The sequence below is a fragment of the Lepidothrix coronata genome, unplaced genomic scaffold (assembly GCF_001604755.1).
Source record: "Lepidothrix coronata isolate B3197 unplaced genomic scaffold, Lepidothrix_coronata-1.0 Scaffold16, whole genome shotgun sequence".
Lineage (NCBI taxonomy): Eukaryota > Metazoa > Chordata > Aves > Passeriformes > Pipridae > Lepidothrix > Lepidothrix coronata.
The window spans coordinates 5,628,285-5,649,442 of record NW_016690196.1 but is presented as its reverse complement, the minus strand read 5'-3'; the positions used below and the strand labels follow the sequence as shown (position 1 = coordinate 5,649,442).

General features: G+C 38.6%; 1 protein-coding gene across 3 annotated transcripts in view; it reads right to left on the bottom strand.

Moving 5' to 3' along the window:
* LTBP1 (latent transforming growth factor beta binding protein 1) overlaps positions 1 to 21,158 on the bottom strand; it is a 193,889-nt gene that overhangs the window by 33,075 nt on the left and 139,656 nt on the right. For all 3 annotated transcript variants that reach the window (XM_017806812.1, XM_017806813.1, XM_017806815.1), the window contains 6 exons: positions 20,878 to 21,000; positions 18,708 to 18,830; positions 13,318 to 13,440; positions 10,638 to 10,763; positions 3,249 to 3,374; positions 923 to 1,066 (listed from right to left, as the gene is read on the bottom strand). In XM_017806812.1, coding sequence (XP_017662301.1) covers positions 923 to 1,066; positions 3,249 to 3,374; positions 10,638 to 10,763; positions 13,318 to 13,440; positions 18,708 to 18,830; positions 20,878 to 21,000 — 765 coding nt within the window. The remainder of the gene's footprint in view (positions 1 to 922; positions 1,067 to 3,248; positions 3,375 to 10,637; positions 10,764 to 13,317; positions 13,441 to 18,707; positions 18,831 to 20,877; positions 21,001 to 21,158) is intronic.

Sequence of the window (21,158 nt, the reverse complement as noted above, 5' to 3'; positions counted from 1 at the left end):
GAGAAAATAGCCACAGCTTTAGAAGTTGTAGAGTCTGCATCCTGGCACTAGAACCAAAGCTTTCCAGAAGCTAGATTAGCCTGTAGTGTAAGAACAAAATAAGAAAAAATACCAAGATTTCCATTCTGGAGGAGAAAAAAAGTCATGCAAGTAAATCTTTTCATTTCTTGTATTCTGTTGATCCTTATTGAGGGCTTGTTCCTTTCTCCAAAATGGATCAGTGTAGAACTGTGCAGGCAGCTTTCCAGTAGTATTTTTAACACAAAAAACACTTGATAAAAAACCCTCACAAATCACGTACAATGGACTAGCGGGGAAAAAAGGAGTAAAGTAGGCAAGGACCCTCAGTCACTCTTTGAGTGACTGACAACAGCAGGAGACGGTCAACAATTTAGCGGTTTGGGTTTTTGTTTTCCCCACTATGCTTTCTTAGGACTTATGTTCATACTAGATAATGCTAACAACATATCACTATAAACAAATTCTGATTTTAATAATATGCTTCCTTAAACATTGTCCAACTATACTAGTGGATGTTTGTAAAAATTTGAACAAAAATTAAAATCACTCAGGACACAGACTTGATTCCATACCACATTTCATTATTACAGTACAGCAAACAAGAGACTGTTTACTCTTAACTGCTGTAACAGTTCATCATTATTGCCAAGTCTGTTGATGTATAACATTTAGAAGGTGTTTCTGCTATGTTTTCACTGCTAATGATTCACTGATAACATATTCCATCCTAGAAAAACCTCTTCTCATGCACGCACTTTCAAGAAGAAAAAGTTTTAAATTTTTCTGTTATTGTTAAAGCAACACCAGCACTTAAACCAACTTTGCCCTTCCCACTTTGCATATGTGGTTACATATGCAGTGGAAACAACGGCAAGCATGCAAAAATCCACTCGCATTTTACCTGGTGAGGTACGGAAGCGACACTGTCCGGTCATTGGATCATACTCCTGGTTTTCATCAGAGCACAGACACAGGAAAGAACCATCAACGTTTTCACAGAGGGCTTCGCCACATACTCCACTCAACATTTCACATTCATTCACATCTGGGGAAAAAATCCAAAACATAAATTGAGACCCATTACTGACAGTTTGTTCTTTTATCTGCTGTATCTGTGCCAATGTTGTCTGCCAGATTACTGATGTGATCTCCAGGGAAGGATTAAAAACTCACTAATACCAAAGTAGATTCATAAACAAGCAGTCAGTCCTTTGAAATAAAGGTCCCTGAAAGCGACAGTTTATAGGGTATTAGTGCTGATTAGGTGCTGCTTGTAGACCAGAAACCACTTTTTTTTTGGTGTTTCTTTCTCATTTTTAATACTTGCTTTCCAGTGTATCCTCTTCTTGGGATTTAATATTCAGACTAATTTCATTTGTTTTCTTGACCTTATTATCAAATTTTCACTAAACTGAAGGAGCAGAATTAAGAGGTTTTGGTGTGATTCAGACTGCACTATAAAAAGACAATTAATTTTCCTCCTCAAAATCCCATTTTCCTTGTGAACAGTGAATTCCCCAGTCCCATTGCCACCATATGCCTCTCATATGCATGGTCTCACAGGCTGCTCTGGAACCCAGAAGAGTTATGCACAGGTCATCCAGGGACCCCTGCCAAACACTGCAAAACTCCTCACTCCACATATTCCTAACTTGGATTCCATACACTTGCTAACTAGCCTACTCTGAAATAGGAGAGTTGTCTGTATTTAAGCAAGGATTACCAAATACTGTCAGGATCACCTAACTTTACTCTCTTTTGCTAAAGTGGACATTTGAAAATCTACTTTGTCTACTAATGACAGAATCTGTAGTTGATAATTTCTGTATCACAATTCAGAAATCTCTATAACTGAGTGTGGTCTAACATATAACTTGTGAGGCAATGCTTCATCAATTTTACCTTTTACCCATCAAAATCTACTCATATGAATAAATGTTATTTTTGCATATTCTTATATAAATATGCATTTTAACTTAGAGTTTGCTCAACACTAAAAATATACTTAGATTCTTCTTTATCTTTTTACTGGGTTCCTCTCATAAGGAACAAGTCTTCTTTGGGGACCATTGCCTAGTCAGGAACTAAAGACTTACTTTTTCCTAAAACTGTTTTTGTAGAAAACTGGCTTCAAAATTTATAAGAGTATTTTATATTACATAGTGTATACAAGAAAAAAAAATAAATATATTACTTTATGGTTTTACTTCACTAGGAACTCAAAATTAAATTTAGCTCCATACCAGCTTTTCCTTTCCCTTTTTTTTTTTTCTTTCTTTGCTTCATTTGTTTTCTTCCATGAAAAGTTACTGCATGCCAAAATATATACTGGTATGTTGCAAGCTAAGTGCCAAATGGCATAAAGAATTTTGTAACAAAACTATTTAATATATTAGAAAATGCATACAAACACTCTGTAAAACTTCTAACTCCTCCTCTCTGTTTGGCATTCCATTTAAGTCTCTGTTCCTGGTAAATGTGTTTCATCCTGATTCTGGCTTGAAGAAATCGCTTAATGAATACCTTTCCTTGATCTGGTATTAATTTTATATTAGAAACTTGTGCTGCCTCAGATGGTTCTCAAGTCCAAGCATCACTATTAACAACAGATCTGGAAACCTACTACTCACAAAAGAAATGTGCAGTATTTACATACCTACAAAAATCTCACATAATTTCATGGTGATAGGTGTCTTTCCTAGAGCTAGAAGCCAGTGTTAAGATCTGTTCAAATACGTGCAACTAGGGAGGTGCCATCTAATTCAGCCTGGCATTTCTGGCAGGAAATGCCAGACGCTATTTCCTGCAAGGGTAGTGCAGGGTCCTGGTTATTCAGCTAAGGGACTAAACAGATGGCGCACTTGAATAGGCTGAAGTATTAAATTCAACCTATTATGATTTATATTTGTGAATGGTCCTGACATGCAGAAACAGTGAGGTTTCTTGGGTTTTTAAAAAGAGATAAAATGAGTGGGTCAGCTTACTTGCTGATGGCTTCCATTTGTCCTAATAGCAGGTTCTCATTGAATAGATACACAGTTAAGTTTCCATCTGGCACAAAGTTCAGTGAGTAAAGCACAGCTCAACCTCATTTTACTCGTAAGTGGTATAACTTCAACAAAAAATGACAGAAAATAAAAGTGTACTTATGAAATGCGTTTTGTTTGAATGCTGCTTTTTGATCACTTGAACTTTGCAGTAATGACTATTTGCACCTAAGAACTCACCAGTACACCCTTGCCCATCCTGTGTGTCCTGATACCCTTGGTAACAGAGGCAGCGGTAGGAGCCATCCATATTTTCACAGAACCCGTGACTGCCACATACTGTGCCATTTGCACATTCATCCACATCTGCAAGGAAGAATTTTAACATCAGACAGGCTGCGTGACAGCCAAAGGCAGACATTCATGAAGTGTGCAGAAAATTAACAGACAGGCCATTTTTGCAAACAGATGCAGCAATGCTCCTCTACACATTGGGAAGGAACACTCAAAGGACAAGACACAAAAATTTGCACACGTACAATTAATGAAACTGTTTCAGTATTCACTTTGCAGGAAATATGTCAGACAATGGTTTGGGTCAACTGCCTCCACCCATCTGTTTCACCAACCTGCCAACCATGGCATGATACATACCACATAATAAACCACAGTTTAAATAATCTCTCTGATTGATTTACAGATTCTACCAATGTAGTATTATGCAGTCAACAGCACCTGTGAAACCAAACTCACTGTGCCTACAAAAAGAGTTCAAGGGTAGGGCTGCATCCCCTGTGCAGAAGTGCTGCACAGATCTCATTCTGGCTCTCAGCACAGAAGAGAATTTCATGTTCTAAGCGGTAAATATCTGTGGACTGAGCCTTCTGTCTTTAATCCCGTAAATTTACACACACAAATAATCTTACTCAGGTAGGCAAAGTAATTCCAGTGCCTGCACGCTTTCTGTACTGTCCCTTTCATTTGTAGTTCCTGTTTGTGGTTTGTTGGCCTTGGAAGTAAGAGTCACTTGCATGAGTAAGTCTGTTCTTTGACTCAGCTGCCCTTCAAACTATAATGAAGCAAAGCTGCTTGTGGCACATCATGGTTTATTTTTGCAAGTGTATGACAAGTGCTAGGAATGTATTATTTTTATCTCCACTTAAAGAAAGACCTAAACCCAAAGCCCTGACCATCTGTGGTCATTAAAGATGTCATGGTGTGCTTTTCAGGAGGAAGAACATGAGCTGAAACAGGGAACCTGCCAGGATACTACGAGTAGTACCTTCTTCCTTCTAAATTCCACTGCAGTCTGAAGTAGAGAAAATATCGCTGTATTTCTTTCCTAAAAATCATTATGACATTAAGTAAGGTTGCTGTCCCCTTGCCTTCTGCACAGTGCCTCAAGGGGTAATTACATTTTAAATGGGGAATAAAGGGATTTGCTCTTGATTTATCTGAGTACTTATTACTACAGTTAATTCTGTACATTACAGTAGCCCTTCATGTGATGGCGCTTGCCATCATCCTACCTCCAATGAAGGCCTTAGGCACTCCCTGAACTAAAGAGCTGGTGGGACTGAATCCTGCATTGCCAGAGAGATAGGGCTTCTTTGAACAGATGAGCAGCACTGCTGCTGAGTGTCTATCTCTTAGGAGAGAGGAGGGCTCAAACATAGTCCTGTCTACTCCTCCAGCTCTTCACAGCTGTGTCAAAGAAAGACCTAGAGAAGTCAGCAAAGATGCACCTCTGTAAAGTAAGAAATGCAGATATCCCCAGAAACACCAAGGCAGTGGAAAGAATTCAAAAAGTTTATGTAGAAGGCCAGAACATGAGAAACTTACAAAATACCTAACAGTGCAGTTCACACACCGGGCCCCAGGGAGAAAAAAGGCAAGTTCCCGCCCTCTAAGGGACTCTTTATAATCTCTGTTTCTCCCCTGCCTTCCCAAGGCCTCTGTCCGTGTCTGTTAGGGCTATTTCTCTCCAGCATAGGAGAGACAGAGATAACACAGCTCTCTCTGCAACACCCTCTGGATTGCAGAAGGGGAAAAAAACATCTAACCCTCTTGAGAAGGCACTTTGCAGGCTTCCCAAGTGAAAACAAGAATTTCTAGCTTTCCCGTTACAAAGTCTTCCAAAAGCAAACTACCCCTACAACCTCATTCTTCCCCTGACAGTGCTCACCCAACAAGGACATTCTTCCTTTTAAATTGTGTCTTATGCTAAGCTGAAAGGGAACTCTTGGTCTTGGAACCAAGTGGTCACAGGTCCCCAAGCTATCAAAATTTAACAGCATGTCACTACCATCTATACCTGTTACCTGTTGTGTTGCCCTCTTGCTCCCCAAGTGCTCAAATTCATCCACACATACTTCCACATGCCACAGGGAGAGGCATTTTGGGGTCTTGAAAACTACCTTTTCCTATGTGCTGTGGCAGGGTGTGAACAGGTTTAGAATTGCATATAGACTTTTAAAGCCAGAAGAGACTATCCACAACCTCTTAAATAGGTTAAAAAACTCTGGCAATTTCAGTACCAATGGAGTAAATTGTGCAATTTTAACATTTTTCTCAGAAAGGCATCTAATTTCACTTTAGGATGCTTAAGTGTTTGGAAACTTACATCTACTGAACTGATTCACTGGTTAACAACCTTCAGCTAAAATACAAATTTCATACAAAAAATGTATGAACTACATACACCATAATCTAGGAGAAATTTATGAGTATAATTAATGATTATAAAAAAAGTACTTGCAGATGAAAGTGGCAGAAAAAAATTATTTGGTTCGTAAGTTTTGTCAATAAAGATTTTAATGGTCTTTATATCTTGATTTATTAAACAAAGGAAAAATATTGAAAGAATTTATGTCAGAAAGGGTAATTTGTATTTGGCAATGAATACAATAGCCAGTATGCTTATTCTCAAGGAATTGAATATGAAATTTTGGGTGGTTTCTGCATATTGAACTTATTGAAATCTACCACAAACTCTCCCTAGTAGAAATAATTCAACAACTAGAGTACGCAACGTATCTGTATTAAAGACACTGTCAAAGGTGAGAGGTTCAAGTACTACCTTTAATACTTTTTCCTTTTCAAGTCACCATAATGATAAAATTATAAAAAGATGCATGTGGAGTTACCGGGAGAAAGAAAATAAAAATTCTTTATGGCTGTGTTTTTCTGGTCCCTCCCTCTTGCTGCTATCCACTAGACCTGCATAACATATCTGATTTTAATAATTAGTCCCACACGATAATCAGTTTCACATATCTAGCAAAAAAATCCGAATACCCTTATTCAGAAAACTATGTTAATAATAGTTAAGAAAAGGAATTCAAAATGAGTAAACAATGGTAGATTGACAGTCAGGAGTTTAAGACAACAGACAATAACAGTGTTTGCATTTTCAGTGGCCTACATGAGTTGAATAAAAAAAGTTCCTGAGCCACAGAACAATTACTCTGCTAGAAACCTAAGCAGAAGAAACTGCAACTGAAGATTTCAGAATGACCTAAATTACGGAATTTCACTTACTTAAAAGCTAAATGTTAAAGGAAACAGGACAATGATTCATGCAGGTGGTTCTTCATAGGTAAACCCAAGGTCATTGACTAAAAAGTTGCAGAAACAAAAATTGTGATTGCAGCAAGTGTCCTAATTCAGTATATAATACAGCCACAGAAGAAGGTTTTGTTTTTAAAAAGTACAGTCTAAACATCTTTCAATGTATGGGATATTACAGAGAAGGTCCAAGCACCAAATATTTTTCCTTGTCTAGACAGTTCACTCAAAGGACTCTTTTTTACAGCCGGAAAGGACATTTGTTTCTTTAATCACCCCATAAAGAGTGAGGCTTGTAAGTGGTGATTCTCTTGCTACATGGAGACAAATTAAGCGGAAAAAAACTAAACATGAAACTAATATATCCTATGTCTATACAGCGACTAAAGCAGTTCTCTGTAATTACAACCTGTTTTAGAATCCATGAGTCAGTGCTATGTGCTTTAATCAAAACTCCTTTGATCTAATGTCATTAAGATGTAAGGAAAGGCAAAAAAAGTCTGCACTCAAGCACACTATTCAGCTCAACACTGTGTTCCTATTTTCTGCCAACCCAAACAAAATGAGGGCATCCTCAACCTCAGGCGTGATACTTAAATCTCACTGAAATCTACTTACGCGGCAGTGTCTGGAAGAGGAACTGCTTCCTAGAACAGCTCTGTACAGTGATTAGGGAAGCAGAGCTCTGATTCTAAGGCTTCCAGATCGCCTGTTGAAGCAGGCAGTGAAGCTCCTTGTAGTAGGAAGAGAGAAAAGTGAGGGAGCCACTGAGAGACATATGGCATTGGACATGGAGACAGAAGAGGCGCTTGAGGCAGGGTACTGACTTAAGCATCAGGGAACCTCTAACTTGAGGTTTTGCCAACACGGTTGACTAGCAGCCAGCTAGGTAAAACACTATCTTTACACGAACCCCAGAGAGCTTGACAAGGAACCAGGGAGCGCTCCGAGAGCCTCCAGTTCAGAAAGCCTGGCGCAGTCAAATTGCTGAGTCTGGGGCCAGGCAGCAGCGAAATGTCACTGCTACAACAAAAATTTGTCTACACCTTGGAAGAAGACACAGTCTCTGCAGCTGTTCAGTTTACTTTGGCCAATGGCCATAAAAACTCCATACCAGAACTGAACCACATGAGGTTCTTAAATGTTTTATGTTGTTGTTGTTTCTAACTTTTTAAAAAAAAAAACAAGTCAAAAACTCATACAAAAAAAAGACAGGAGATATGGAAAATTTGCTCTCCAGGTACAGAGGTGTGTAAATCCAGGAAAATTTCCTCAGGTTCTTTCTCTGATGGTATAAACAGTTATTCTCACTCACTTAACTACAAGTAAATTCACAGAGGCATCTAGTGTAAAGAACAGTATCTTCTGCGGCTGAAAGCCACATCCCTTCTCAGTACTTGGAATGTCACACATTCCTTTGTTTTATCTTGCCTTTTCGCATGAAGCTGACACCACTACAAATACTAACACTGATGCCATCAGTGCTCCCTTCAAATGAGTTTTTTCAAAACTCTAGAGTTGTTTTTATTAAAATGACAGAATGGAGAAACTAATTGTGGTGGAAAACGATGTGTGGTGCTGCTGCTTCAGAGACTAGAAGTACCCTTGCTTCGCCAAGTTATTAAAATACTTTTCCAAGTGCTGAATATAAAGTCTGATCTGTATTCCATATACCGTACCAATTACTTGTGAAGCACACTCAGCTGGTTTTGTACTTGTTTTATTCTTCATTAAAGAGTTCCAAAACTACTCACAACCCTGGAAATAAGATCTTTTGATTTCATCTTTCTCTATTTAGTAAAAGTTTGGCTTTTTTGTTCTAATGGAGATTAACTTTGTCCTACTTCATCATATGTGATAGCAACCCTTCCCTGAAAACTGTGCTACTTTATTAACTGTTAGAGGTTCAGAGGGATTGTTGTTTCTGGTACACCTCCAAAAATTAGATGCTAATGACTTCGGGATTTTTTTTTAAGTTGTGCTCCTATTCCGTTCTGTTCAGGTTTTTTTAGAATTCTGTTAATAAGTGGTCTTCTAACCTTGATTTGAAATAAAGTGCTTAGCTCCTACTAGAGCAGACTGCATTATTCTCTGACCACTTTTTTTTTTTCAGCTGTGCTCAACAGTGAGGCAAAACACCTGCTACCACTTTTCTTGCAGCAAAATCGAAGATATCCAACCATATCCTTCCTAAACACTGGGTGAAATGTATACCTGCTGCCAAAAGAGTCCATGAACATGCTTTGGAATTATCCCCATTACTTGAAATCACAAAATATTTCCTTGTCCATCAGTCACTGGAATAACTCAGATTTGCTCTCTCTAGCCTACTTAACCAGGCTTTTGTCTTGGCAGTAAGAGAATGTTTCTTTCAACTTATGCCATGATTACAAAACAAAGCAAAAGTTTAGAGAGAAAAAAGCAGTAAAAATACTGCAGGATTTTTTTTTAGTTATCAATAATACTTAAAACACAAATATTGTGCTTGATGTCGTGCTATATCTAAATATACAGCACTTATTCCCTTAGAGCAGCATAACAGTGTTCTTGCCAGCAGTGTATTTCATTTCATTACAGATCACATTACAAACTATATGGCAGGTTATGTGCCAGCTCAAATAATAATGCTGTAATGCCAGTTTTCCTCTGGTATAAGTAGAGGGAGTAAATGCGACAAGTTTCAATACACCTTGTCCACTGAAGGACGAACATTTTCACTATCCCTAAGTGAACTATGAGAAGAGCTAACCCATGAAACTTAATCACATACGGATTTCCTGGCCTATAATTTGGGAGAAAGAACAGTTGCTTAATTCTTGGATGCTTGAGATCCACTACCCATAGGTTCTCAGTGCTTCTTTGCATGCATCTCGCCAAAATACTATCACAAAATTTTTTTCCTTTCTGAACTTTTTCAACAAGGCTTCTTGTCCAGAACAGTTCTTTCATCCTTAAGAACAGACATCTGTCATCCAGTTAGGGGATCATTTGTTTTCTGTCAGCATCACTGACCACAAAAAGCCTCATAGCTCCTTGGTATCACTGAGCACAATTCTCCTACTTTAAATTCTGTGCGGGAGAACAGCATCACTAGCAACTGCGTGCACTCCATTAGCAACAGGATATATTGTCATGCTATAACCACATAAAAACCCTAGTCACACTAAGTTCCAGGCTCCTGGTTGATGCTTTTCACCAGTGTTATTAATGGAGTAGCTTTCACAACCTTATATGAAAGATACTTGTATAAGCATACCTGCATACACTTACAAACAATAAGTTGACTTAGTACTTTAGTAAAAATCTAATTATTGCTATTTACTCCATTTCTGCCATTTCAAAAGGCCTGAAGTTCTATCATAGGTAGCATTTCACTACAGTTTCTCATTGGAGTTACTTCTTTTGTATGGATGCATAATCTGCATATTTAAAAAACAGAAAGTCTGGACAAGCAAGATTCTGTTGTCTCTGACACAGCATTGAGAACATTCAGGCAGCTCAGGCTTGCTGAAAATGTACTTATGCTTCAAATTAAATAATCTTAAATATCCATGGTAGGAAGATCTTACACACTGAAACTTAATCAGAAGCCTGAGTTCCAAACACACTTTACATGCATTTTACATATATTTATTCCTTCCACCCCTACCGTAAGATAGAAATAATTTCCTATCTATGAATATTATTACAGATATCCACTGGTTTCATCTATCTCAGCATAAAAATATAATTCCCTTCTTTGTCATCGTTAGGTTAATACTCCTTTTTTCATTAATTTGCTCAAAAAAATGTAATCCAATGTTAAGATAGCAAAATTATTAAAAATCAAGAAATGTAAAGCACAGATTGTAACAAACATTAACTCCATTATGCTGCCCATTTTCTAAATTTCCTGTTATACTTCTTATGATTCCAACAGCAACATAGCACACCAAGTATTTATGAGAAAAAGAATGAAGGACCCTTAAGTGGCAGATTTTGGAGTTAATAGTAGAAGACTACTCTTCTCACCCAACTAAAACCAGCAAATCAATGGAAATGGATTATTATAACTTGTCTCACCTTCACATGTTCGGCCATCTGCAGACACAGAAAAGCCCCGCTCACATATGCACCGGTAGGAACCATCCGTGTTTAGACACTCCCCGTGAGGTGAACAGAGGTCAGATCTCTCACATTCATTGATATCTGAAAGCACAGAGACATTAATAGTTTTGCTGATCATCGTATCCTTAATATTAAGCCTAAGTTCAATTTATCTTAAAAGTAGCTTTTATTTCCAGTAGCTATGTAAATAGCTATGCGAACAGGGTTCATTTTTCAGAGCAACCAAATGTCCTGGGATCATTCCTAAACTCTGTATAGGCATCATTATGTTCTGCTGCAGCATATTCTTTCTCCATAACTCCCTGTGATGAGGATGAGCAGAGAGAAGAGAGTGATTTGTGCGATATCAGCATAAGCTCCATCCTAGCCAACACTTCTTCTGTGTTAGAGGAATTCTCAGACAGCTCTATCTGACTGCTTTTTGATTGCTGCACACTGGTCAACTTCAGCATCTGGTTCTACATATTACTAGCAGGTTTGGAGTTGCATCTTTCCCAGTAGGCTGATTTTCTATAATTTAAAGCCAAATGCTCTTTTTTGCTGATGGAGAATGGGAACGATCCAAAAAGGTTGCTATATGAGAGTTTGTCATCATTGTCTGTTTTGTTGTTTTTTTTTTTTAAACTTAGAAAGCATTTTTCAAACACCACCTTTCAAACTTGTGAATCTGAAAAACAAGTATTTCTTTTTGATTGATGTCTCACCTTAGCAACCAATTCTGCCCTCAGAACTTAAGAACTGCATTCTTTCATTAAGGAACTATCACTTTCATATCAATTACCATTCACATTGTAATTGCATTTTTGTATTTTGCTTTACAAAAACCTATTAAGATGCATTCAGTACCATGCTGAGCTCAAACACAAATTTACAAACAAAACTTATACATGTGGCTTATTCATCCATCATCACAATACTAGAACGTCTCATTCTTAACTGTATCTTTTGTTGCTTAGATTCTGTCTGTTGTTACAGCCATCCAAAATGCATCAAAGTAGACAGTAATTTTGATATACTAGAGAAACTATGATTTCAATACCATCATCTCAAGACCATGACATCCACTATGGAATTTTCTATAGATACAAACTGATTCTAGCCTGTGTGTAAACCTTCTAGACTTTAGTGTCCTAAAATCATGGCCATGTGCAGAAAGGGAAGAGGCAGCTTGGGGAAGCTGTATCTGCATGAGGTGCCCAAGGAAAAGTCATTGCACTGTGCTTAACACAACACCCACATGTATAAAGGTCTCTTGAATTCATAGCAAATGCAAACCAACAACTACTTCCTGAAGCTCTCTGGAAGCTGGGAAGGGTGGGAGATCGGCAATGACAAAGACAGTATGGCAGTATTCTTGGGACCTACACTGTCCTCAAAATTTAGCTGTCAGTTTCTTAAAACTGCTAGAAAAATATTGGAAACAGAACCAGCTGATTACACAAGGTAGAATGATGTATTAAAAGACAGGAAAACAAAATTAGCAATGTTAGGCAAATAGAGTATAATATGTCTGAAAAAGCAAACTGCAGTTTCTCATGTTTTGGACTCTTTTCAACTTTGCTCCTTACCAAAACGCATGTTCCTAATTTCTAGTCTAGTCCAGATTCAACTTGCAGACACTGCATTCTGTGATAAATTTGCCAGTTTAATTCAATAGCTCTCTGTCTGTACTGTCTGTCTCTTAGTTGGCTCATACGTGCTTTCGGTTTTATTATATTTATCCATTTAAAATATGAAGCCTATATCCTACTACTTTAGATGACAGAGTGAAGAGAATAGAGGGATAGCAAAGCTGGCAATGATTTTAGCTTGTGATCAATTCTCTTTCATCTGCTAAAGCAAGGTCTAATACAGCACTTCTGTATGCTGAATGCAACATTTCTGGAATTAGAAAGCAGTCACATATAATACTCAGAACTTTTACAGGGAATTTACTTCAACATAGATCAGCTGGAATACAGTCTCTTAGCTCAAGTCTAAACTGTGCATAAGAGAGCAGCCAAAGCAAAGTCCAGTGTCCTGGTCCTACAGTCATTTAGAGCACGAACACGCTCTCACTTTCCAGCTCTGATACCATGGTTCCTGTCTCATAAAAACGGATGGCAAAATGGAGTCGTGAGGTATGCCTGGGTGTTGTGCCAACACAAAGTTGGGATCATTCAGAACTAAAACTTGGGAAGTATTTTTCTGGGTTTGGCAACGCCGACTCAGTCTCAGATAACACATTCTCTTCCTCCCCACCCATCCTCCACAAAGTACTGCAAGTGTTTTAGAAGTCAGAGAGGTTTATCTAATGTGACTTGACACTAACTATACTGCTCTTGCTGTTGCATCACTAATTCACAACACACAGAAGGTTCTGTTACAATAGAAGTTTCCAGGACCTGGGAAAAGAGGAGCACTCTGTCTCTGTTAGTTCTAATATAGAATCTCTTTCAAGTTATAAAGGCTGAGACTTCAGTCACTTGAAATAATTTTTCAGCATACATTTACAGAGAGTAATACAAAATTAGTAAGAAAGCACTACAAATGATGAGTTTTTCTTCCTCAGCATGATCAGTGAATATCACGAGTTACACTTACAAACTTGCACATTTATAATAATGATCCAGGTATTTTTTACAGTATTTCATACCTTGACATCCCCTGTTCGCTATCTGCTGGAAACCATCTGGACAAGTGCATTTATAAGACCCATCAGTATTTATGCATTTTCCTCTAAGGCAAATATTGCTGTCTTGAAGGCATTCATCAACATCTGAAATGAAAATTCAACTGTTGAATCAGATGATGTAAAAACTGATGAAACTTTTAATAGTGATACCTTGATACTAACATAGCAACTTGAAGCAACTGTGTGCACGTGTGGAAATCAAGTTTACTACCGTTTAGGATGTCCTTTTAATTTTCCTTTCATCATATCATCAAACTTCTCTTATTTCTAGAGGGTTTTGAAATTTGAGTTTGTATGTGATTTATTCCTAGCAAATACGACTCACATGTGCCATGTGCACCTCTCACAAAAGCGTATCATAACAGTAACGCAGTTAAAAAGAAATCCAAGCAGCTGTACGTTTAGAAGACAGACACAAAAAATACCTACTAATGCAAATTTGCAATATGCGTCTTTAGACACGTTTAAACCACTACACTGAGATCCCTGGGTTGGAAGTGACTTACTCAGACATCCCCCTGAGTATGGGCGAGCCCAAGCACAGCTGGTGTGTCACACCAGACAGGACATGCCTGGGAAGACTACTCACAAAACAGCCACGTGGGCAGGAGGCCTGCAGGACATGTGCATACTGCTGTGCTAATGGGTACTTCAGGCAGTTCATGCGATGCTGCACAGCCATTTCACAGGCTTAACAGCTTAGTCATAAAGCTGAATAGCTGCTTTTGCACAGTGCTGCACCCAAGTCATAAATCCAGCGGCAGAGTCTGGGCATGCAGGGTCTAGTTCCCAGCTGCCTATACACCACACTCCCAGCATCAAGCCTCAAGCCTGTAGACTCTGCCCTAGTATCTTGATATCCATGGGCTAAGTGTGCTGGCTGACACATAGCAGGGAAAGTTTCAGGATACACACTAGACATAAGGTAATCAAATATTTCAAGAACAGGACACTGGTATTGTCTCCACCTAAAGTCTTTTCTTCCCGTTGTCTTTCAAAGGGCTTAAAGGCAGCCCAGTGGAGGAAACAGAGTATGGCTACTATGGGTATAGGATTAACTCAGCAAGTGCCTACATTCCAGTGATATTACACAGTTTTGGTTTCACTACAGCTAAAGATCACAAGATATTTGATGACTGTACCTCTAAGTTTTAAAAGCAAACAGAAAGTGAGAGGGTCAAACACAAAAAAGCATCTTATAAGCAACTTCCCTCTGTCTCAACAGTCCCCTACCTAATAATTTACTGAGTCTATTGCTTTGATAATGTAGTGTTTCCTTTGAAAACCAGTAATCAAAGACTTTTCCCAGTGCCTTTGGTTATTCTGATTTCTTAAGCATGGATTTTAGCTGATTAGAATTGTAACTTTTTCCTGTGCTGCAGGAATGAACAACAATTGTAATTAAAAAGAGGACATGACCTCATTTCTACATTTATCTCTGGAAAGCCCACATTATATACCTCTCCTTGGGATTTAATCTATTTGATAAAAATAAGAAATAGGGATAGCTTTCTTACATAAATGAATGTTATTGAAGATAAAATTGTACTTAATGTTGACAAAGTTGTGACCTTTAGATAACCACATGTTTTATAATGATTTTCAACAGAGAAATAAATTGTGGCTTATTTAAAAAGCAACTGATTTTGACTAGGATCATAAGAAAAAACTAATGACTCCCTTGTGCTAAGTTAATGCCAAGTCTCACAACAAGAAGGTGCCTTCTGCCAAATTCAGTCAAAATGCATTATTTTCCATATAGGATGCAAACCTCCCGTTCTCTGATACAACTCTTCATAGATCCTATAGCTGCTGCAAGAGAATCTCCAGAAAAGTCAGAAAGTAACTCACGCTTGAGTGCTTTTCACCACCCTTTACACATGCGTCTGAGTGTTTTGGCCACAAGAATCTCTGAAAGCTCTTAGAAGAACACTGGAGCCTCTTATGCTTCAGACAGACTTTCTTGCAGTAATCCGAATTCTTTGAGATTTACAGTCTGTATTTACATCCCGCTGGTGCACATTCCTACTTCCTGTAAGTTGAAACAAGGACTCACAAGTGCACTCACACTTTGTGTTCCCTCTTATTCAGAGCAAGACTGAGCAGATAAGTCTCAATGTCACTTAATCTCAAGAACAAGATGCTGAATGAGAGACTAAGGCAGAAAGAAGATAAACGTGCATGTGGGTGTGTATCTTGCAGACCTCTGACTACTAGGAAGTAACCTCTTTTTCTATCTTCAAGGGGAAGGTTTCCAAGCAGGTAATACCAAGTCTCTGGAGGTACTGCAGAAGGAAAAAGTTCCTCAGCCTTGGATAACAGGGTATACAGGCATTTACATTAGGAATGGACATATGGATTATTGCTCTCAAACAGAACTGAATGATTGAAGGCCTCAGTCCAGCTTTCTTATTTTCTGAAGAGTTCAGCACAAGGATGCACATAGAGTGCATATACTGCATGTATACTTGTATAAACCAATGTATATAAGTCATTTGCAAATAACCTCTATTCTTAAACATGTAAAATATTGTGCAAAGACTTCCAGACAAAAACTTGAGCCAGAGAGTTGCAAAAATCACAGCTGAAAATGAGCACAGCATAATTCTGCCAAATTCTGCAATACCGCTAGAAGTCTGCACAAGTTATAATGATCAAACCTGCAAACTCCTTCTTGAGCAGCTACATCTTTAAGAAAACTTCTGAACTAGAAGAAATCCTAATTAAACAAACACATTTCTTGCAAGCGTTTTGCTAATCACTTTGGTTTTGCAGCATCATACATTTTTGGGTATCCTCTGATGTGACAAATGCCCATACCTGACGCTTTGAGAAACTGGACAGACTTTGAACCATTTTGTTCTTTCCAGACAACTGTGCTGGGCTATACTCAGTTTTTGTCATCTCTTTCTCGCTTTTTCTGTGAAGTGTTAGAAAACATTCAGGTGAATAGGCTAGTCCAAAGATCAGAGGCCATTATGCAGAGAAACACTGGATGTCTTGTCAAGGTGATTTTGTCTTCATGGAAACTCCGCCCTGTAGTTCACACACACATCTGGCTGAAGTAACAGTCACAAGAAAAGCCATTTTCATGAAGATGGGAACATAGTTGTGAAGCTGAGGACTTTCACTGATACGAAAATAATACAAGATTTAAAACTTTAGCCAACTCAGTTCCCCAAATGTGCACTGAATACTTCAAGGAGCCTTCAAAAATAATTCCAGTACAAGGTGAGGAAAACCAAGAGAGTTGAATGTATAGCAGCTAGAACAGTAGCACCAACCATTCCTACTGACATAAGAACAAGCACAGTCTGTTTAAACTTAGTTTCCAAGGTGCAAAAAGCAGTCTGCAATATCCTATACTTCAGAAAATTTTGAAGGGATATAATAAAAGCACAGAAGAATTCCTTCCACTTCAAGAGATTAATAGATTTTGTGGGGGAGTTGTAATATTTACGAAAAGTTTCAGTGAACAAACTGTCTCTACAGAAATCAATCCCTCTGTCACTGGGTAGAGAAGCTCTAGATTTGGTTGCAGACTTGCAAATGAGGCAAAGATTCTGGGGTGAGGGAGCAGTTTTAACGTTTTTCCTTGTTTGATCCAATCCCTCTTCTTTTGCTTTGAAAGAGTCCGAAATTATTTTGTCTTGAAAACTGCCTTTGAACAAGATCAAGAAAAAGTTGAAAATAAAGCACGGACCATGGTCCTGAGAGGCCGGGTGATGGAGAGCTGCAACAGTTACCATGACTTCTTGGGATGTATGAAATGCACCAAAGCGGTCTGAAGAGAAGTTTGGAATCTCATCTGCTGAAGAGCAGGCTAGATGACCAGTTGTCAGGAATGATTCCTATTGTCTGTTTTGCCTTTGGGAGGCAGGAAGAGCCATGATCCCTTTCACCACATTTTTCTTCAATTCTTGACACAGTATCTCTGCATCTGCTTCAATTCATGAAGATCTTGAAGCCAGATGAGAGCAAAATTCTTTGACACAAGTTTCACAAGCCTTGCATCATGAGTCCACATTTCTTGAAGCTGATGCAAGTGATGCTGGTACTCGCCAGGAATTCTGAAAAGCTTGTGTTAAATTCTTCCACGAATGTATTCTTCAAATAGGTCAGTATCAAAGAGTAGCAGTGTGCTATGGAGATTTTATGAGATTATCCTCATTCCTTGTTGGTGAGAACTTCAAGAGGTGCTGTCACTCATTTTCACAATCCAGTATAATCACTGATGATAAAGTCCTTTATAGGTTTGTCGTGAGAAAACAGCAATTATCTGGCTCAGAGGGAACTGTTCTTTTACCTGGATCACTTGAGGAGAAGGATTCATGACTTTCTGCTGTGAGGGAGAAGGTGAGCCTTCCAAGTGCTGTATGGAGGATAACCCAGCAGCAGAACACTATTTGGTAGAAGAGCAGTAAGAAGCTGTATCTTCCATGGTATCAGCAGTTACAGAAAGCACACTAGAGGCTGGAAAGATTTTATGTGCTAATACCACATGTACAGTGAGATCTTAACTGAGGTTAAGTTTTCTGCTGCTAGTGTGAGATAAGAAAGCAACTGAGGTACAGTCTTTTCTGAAGATCACCAGTAAGTAATTTTACATGCTCAAGGTGACCATGAGTAGTACAGCAGATGTACCATATCAGGTGTTATAGCCAATGACAGAAAAGAGGGAGTTGCTTTGAAACGATGCACTAGAAAAAGTCAGTTTGCCAATTACTGGACAAATAAATTGTTCTACTTGAGACATAATAGAAAGTTTTTGTTTGCTATAACACAACATTTCTCCCAACATTTACTGTACATCTTTCACCTCTTACTTTTGTTTTTATGTGCTCAGTACATAGGTCATGGTGCAAGCTGTGACCTCCAGCAGATCCACTGGAGCTCGTCTTACACTATATACTTTCTCCTGCCAGTGCACATGTGGTTGTTGAGCTGGCTTCAGGTTCCCAAAACCAGCTAGAGAAGAAGTTTTAACTTAGCAGGTCCCCATGAGAATAGCATCTGCTGGCAGAAATTTTTATAATATGGAACCTCTGTGTCAGAATATAAACAAGAAGGTTTGGAAAGGCTTAATTGTTTTCAGTAATAATGTCAACTGCTCTTCCAATCTTACCGTTGGAAACACATGTACTGATTTCTTGTATATGGAAAGATGACAGGGACTATTTCTAAGAATCCATTAATTATGTGGCTGTGTAGGTGGGGATTACTGAAGGTTGACATTATAGAGAAAGAAAGAGAAGCAACACATATTTCTGTTCTGTTCTCAAAAGAGTTCATGCCTATAGGTGAAATACTCAAGAAAAAAATGAATCGGTAGCTTAAGTCCCTAAGCTTACCCTCACACTGATCTCCAGCAGATGATAATGAGTAGCCTTGGCTACAAATGCATCTGAAAGATCCTTCTGTGTTCCTGCAGCGTCCATTTGTACAGAGCGATCGGTGCTGGCATTCATTAATATCTGCAGCAGAAGAGACAGTGAAAATGTAACACACATGAAAATACCCATTACTAATCAAATGGTGCAAAGATCAATTCTGAACAAAACAGCAAAGCAGAGTGTCAATATCCAGTACTGCTTCTCTTGTTCTTATTTATTAACAAATACAGACAGTCAATATGATGCATAAAATTATATGAAATTGCAGACTGCATGTTTTCCTTGAGATGACTGTGTTCAGCATTCTCTCCTGTAGTGTCAACTTATCCCTCTGCACAAATGGGTACACACAGACTCACAAATACACACACACAGGCCGCCTGAGAGCTGCTTTTGTTTCTATTGTATCTGGCAAAGGTAACAAGTCAGTCACTTCAGTGAGTCAGCAAAACCCACAAAATACTTTCCAGCAGGATCATCACCTTTTAACAGGGTGTGGTTTTCAGATGCATAGACAGGCTGTTCCCCTGTTAAGTTGTACATCAAGGCTCCTTAAAATACTTGCCTTGTAACAGTATTAGTCATCTAAGTGGAGGGAAATGTCTCTTTGCTTCCACAACACTGCTAATCCCTCTGTGCTTCAGTTCTCATAAACTGGGGTCAGCCTGAGTTAACAGATGGAATTGAATACCAAAGTTAAATTTTCCTATGGAAAACTCAAAGTATTGGCAGGGAGTGGCACTTTGAATTCAGAACATAGCACATGTCTTGTTTGAGCTAGGAAGCTTGTTTTCCCTCTGTTATTTATAAAATCTTCATTAAGAACCCATAATTAAATTGATATGGTATGTTCTTAGTCACTTCTGGCATTTAGGCATGGCTGAGTGTCTTTCTGAAAATCACTCAATGAGGTTTTTCAGGTCTCTGTTATGGCTATGTAGTCTGACCTCTTAAGTAATGGTCCTTTACAACCACAGAAGCTTAGAATTTAAGGATCATTGAAAGCTGTGGGGTTGCACGAAGCATCTGGGCATGTGTACGGCTCCTTACTTCGGAAGGGTGCCCTTTAAGAGAACAGTCTGCACATGCCAGCTCAGTTTGGCAAGGGCTCTTTTCCATGAAAGGCTCAGAGGAAGCAGTCAAATTTTGTCTACATATTTTCCCCAAGACCAGTCTGCTGTGCGTCCAGAACAGCACATTTAACTCACTCAAGACACATAACTTACACTGATGTTTTGTTTCAAACTTCCCGACAAATTTACATGAATGATCATTTAGTTTTATTGTAATATTTTTAGCACTCAGAAGTCTGCAAGTGTTGGTGCTGTACAGAGATAGGGTGAGGGGAAGGGAAAAGAAGAAAACCCAGCATCTGACAAGAAACATAGAGGTTTCTGTGTGCTTCCACAGCCTGGAGACACTGTCCCAGATCTTCACCATTAGGGAGAAGTTTCAAGTCCCCTCTCCTTAAGGAGAGGAATATTCATACCTCCTGTACACACGCTAGGCTCTCTCTCAGACTACTTCACTCCAACACCAGACCTAATTTTGTTCCACTGGGGCAGTCCCAATGGGAATTTCAGACATGGAAGAAATGTGGAAACTGACACTTTGGAGGTACAGGTACTGTTCTTAGAAATATGACACCAAATTCTCTCTCTCACAATGTACCACTGGAATTGTAGCGACACCAATGCAAGCAGCAGCTCAGTGTTAACTAACACTGCTGAGTTTCAAAAGGAAGCACCCTAGGTTTTTTGCTTCCACTCACACTCATTGAAGAAAAAAAAGATAAATAGAAAGAAAAGCAATTAAGGCAGCAAAAGCCACTGTCCCCAAACCTCCAAAATGCCAGATATGCCAAGGGTTTTGCAGAAATTTCAATTTAGCAACATAAATATTACTACATGTTCTTGATTGGCTTTATAACACGTCAAAATCTACAATGTGATGATGGAAGCCATAAAATGGAAATACATATTCTTATATTTTGGAGTTTTTAGCATTGGTGTAGTACATTTGGTGTTTCTCCATTAAAAGGAAGATGCAAAAAAAAAAAAAAAAAGATGAAAAACATTATCTAAAAGGTAAGCGCAATCTCATGAATTTTGATCATATTATTTCCTACCTTCACACTGATCCTTTGATGCAGAGAGTTTGAAACCCTGACCACAAATACATCTGAAAGATCCCTCGAGATTTTCACAATGTCCATTTGTACAGAGATTGCCATACTGACATTCATTTATATCTGTGAAAAGAAAGAAAGCACAAGTATAAAATTAACTTGGGTACAATCGCCTTTCAGTTGAGCTTGGGAATTTATTCAAATTCTGCCATAAGCATGGCTATAATTCCTGAGGAATTTCAATGGGATTTCTGCACTTTATTCAGGTCCCTTTGTAAGGC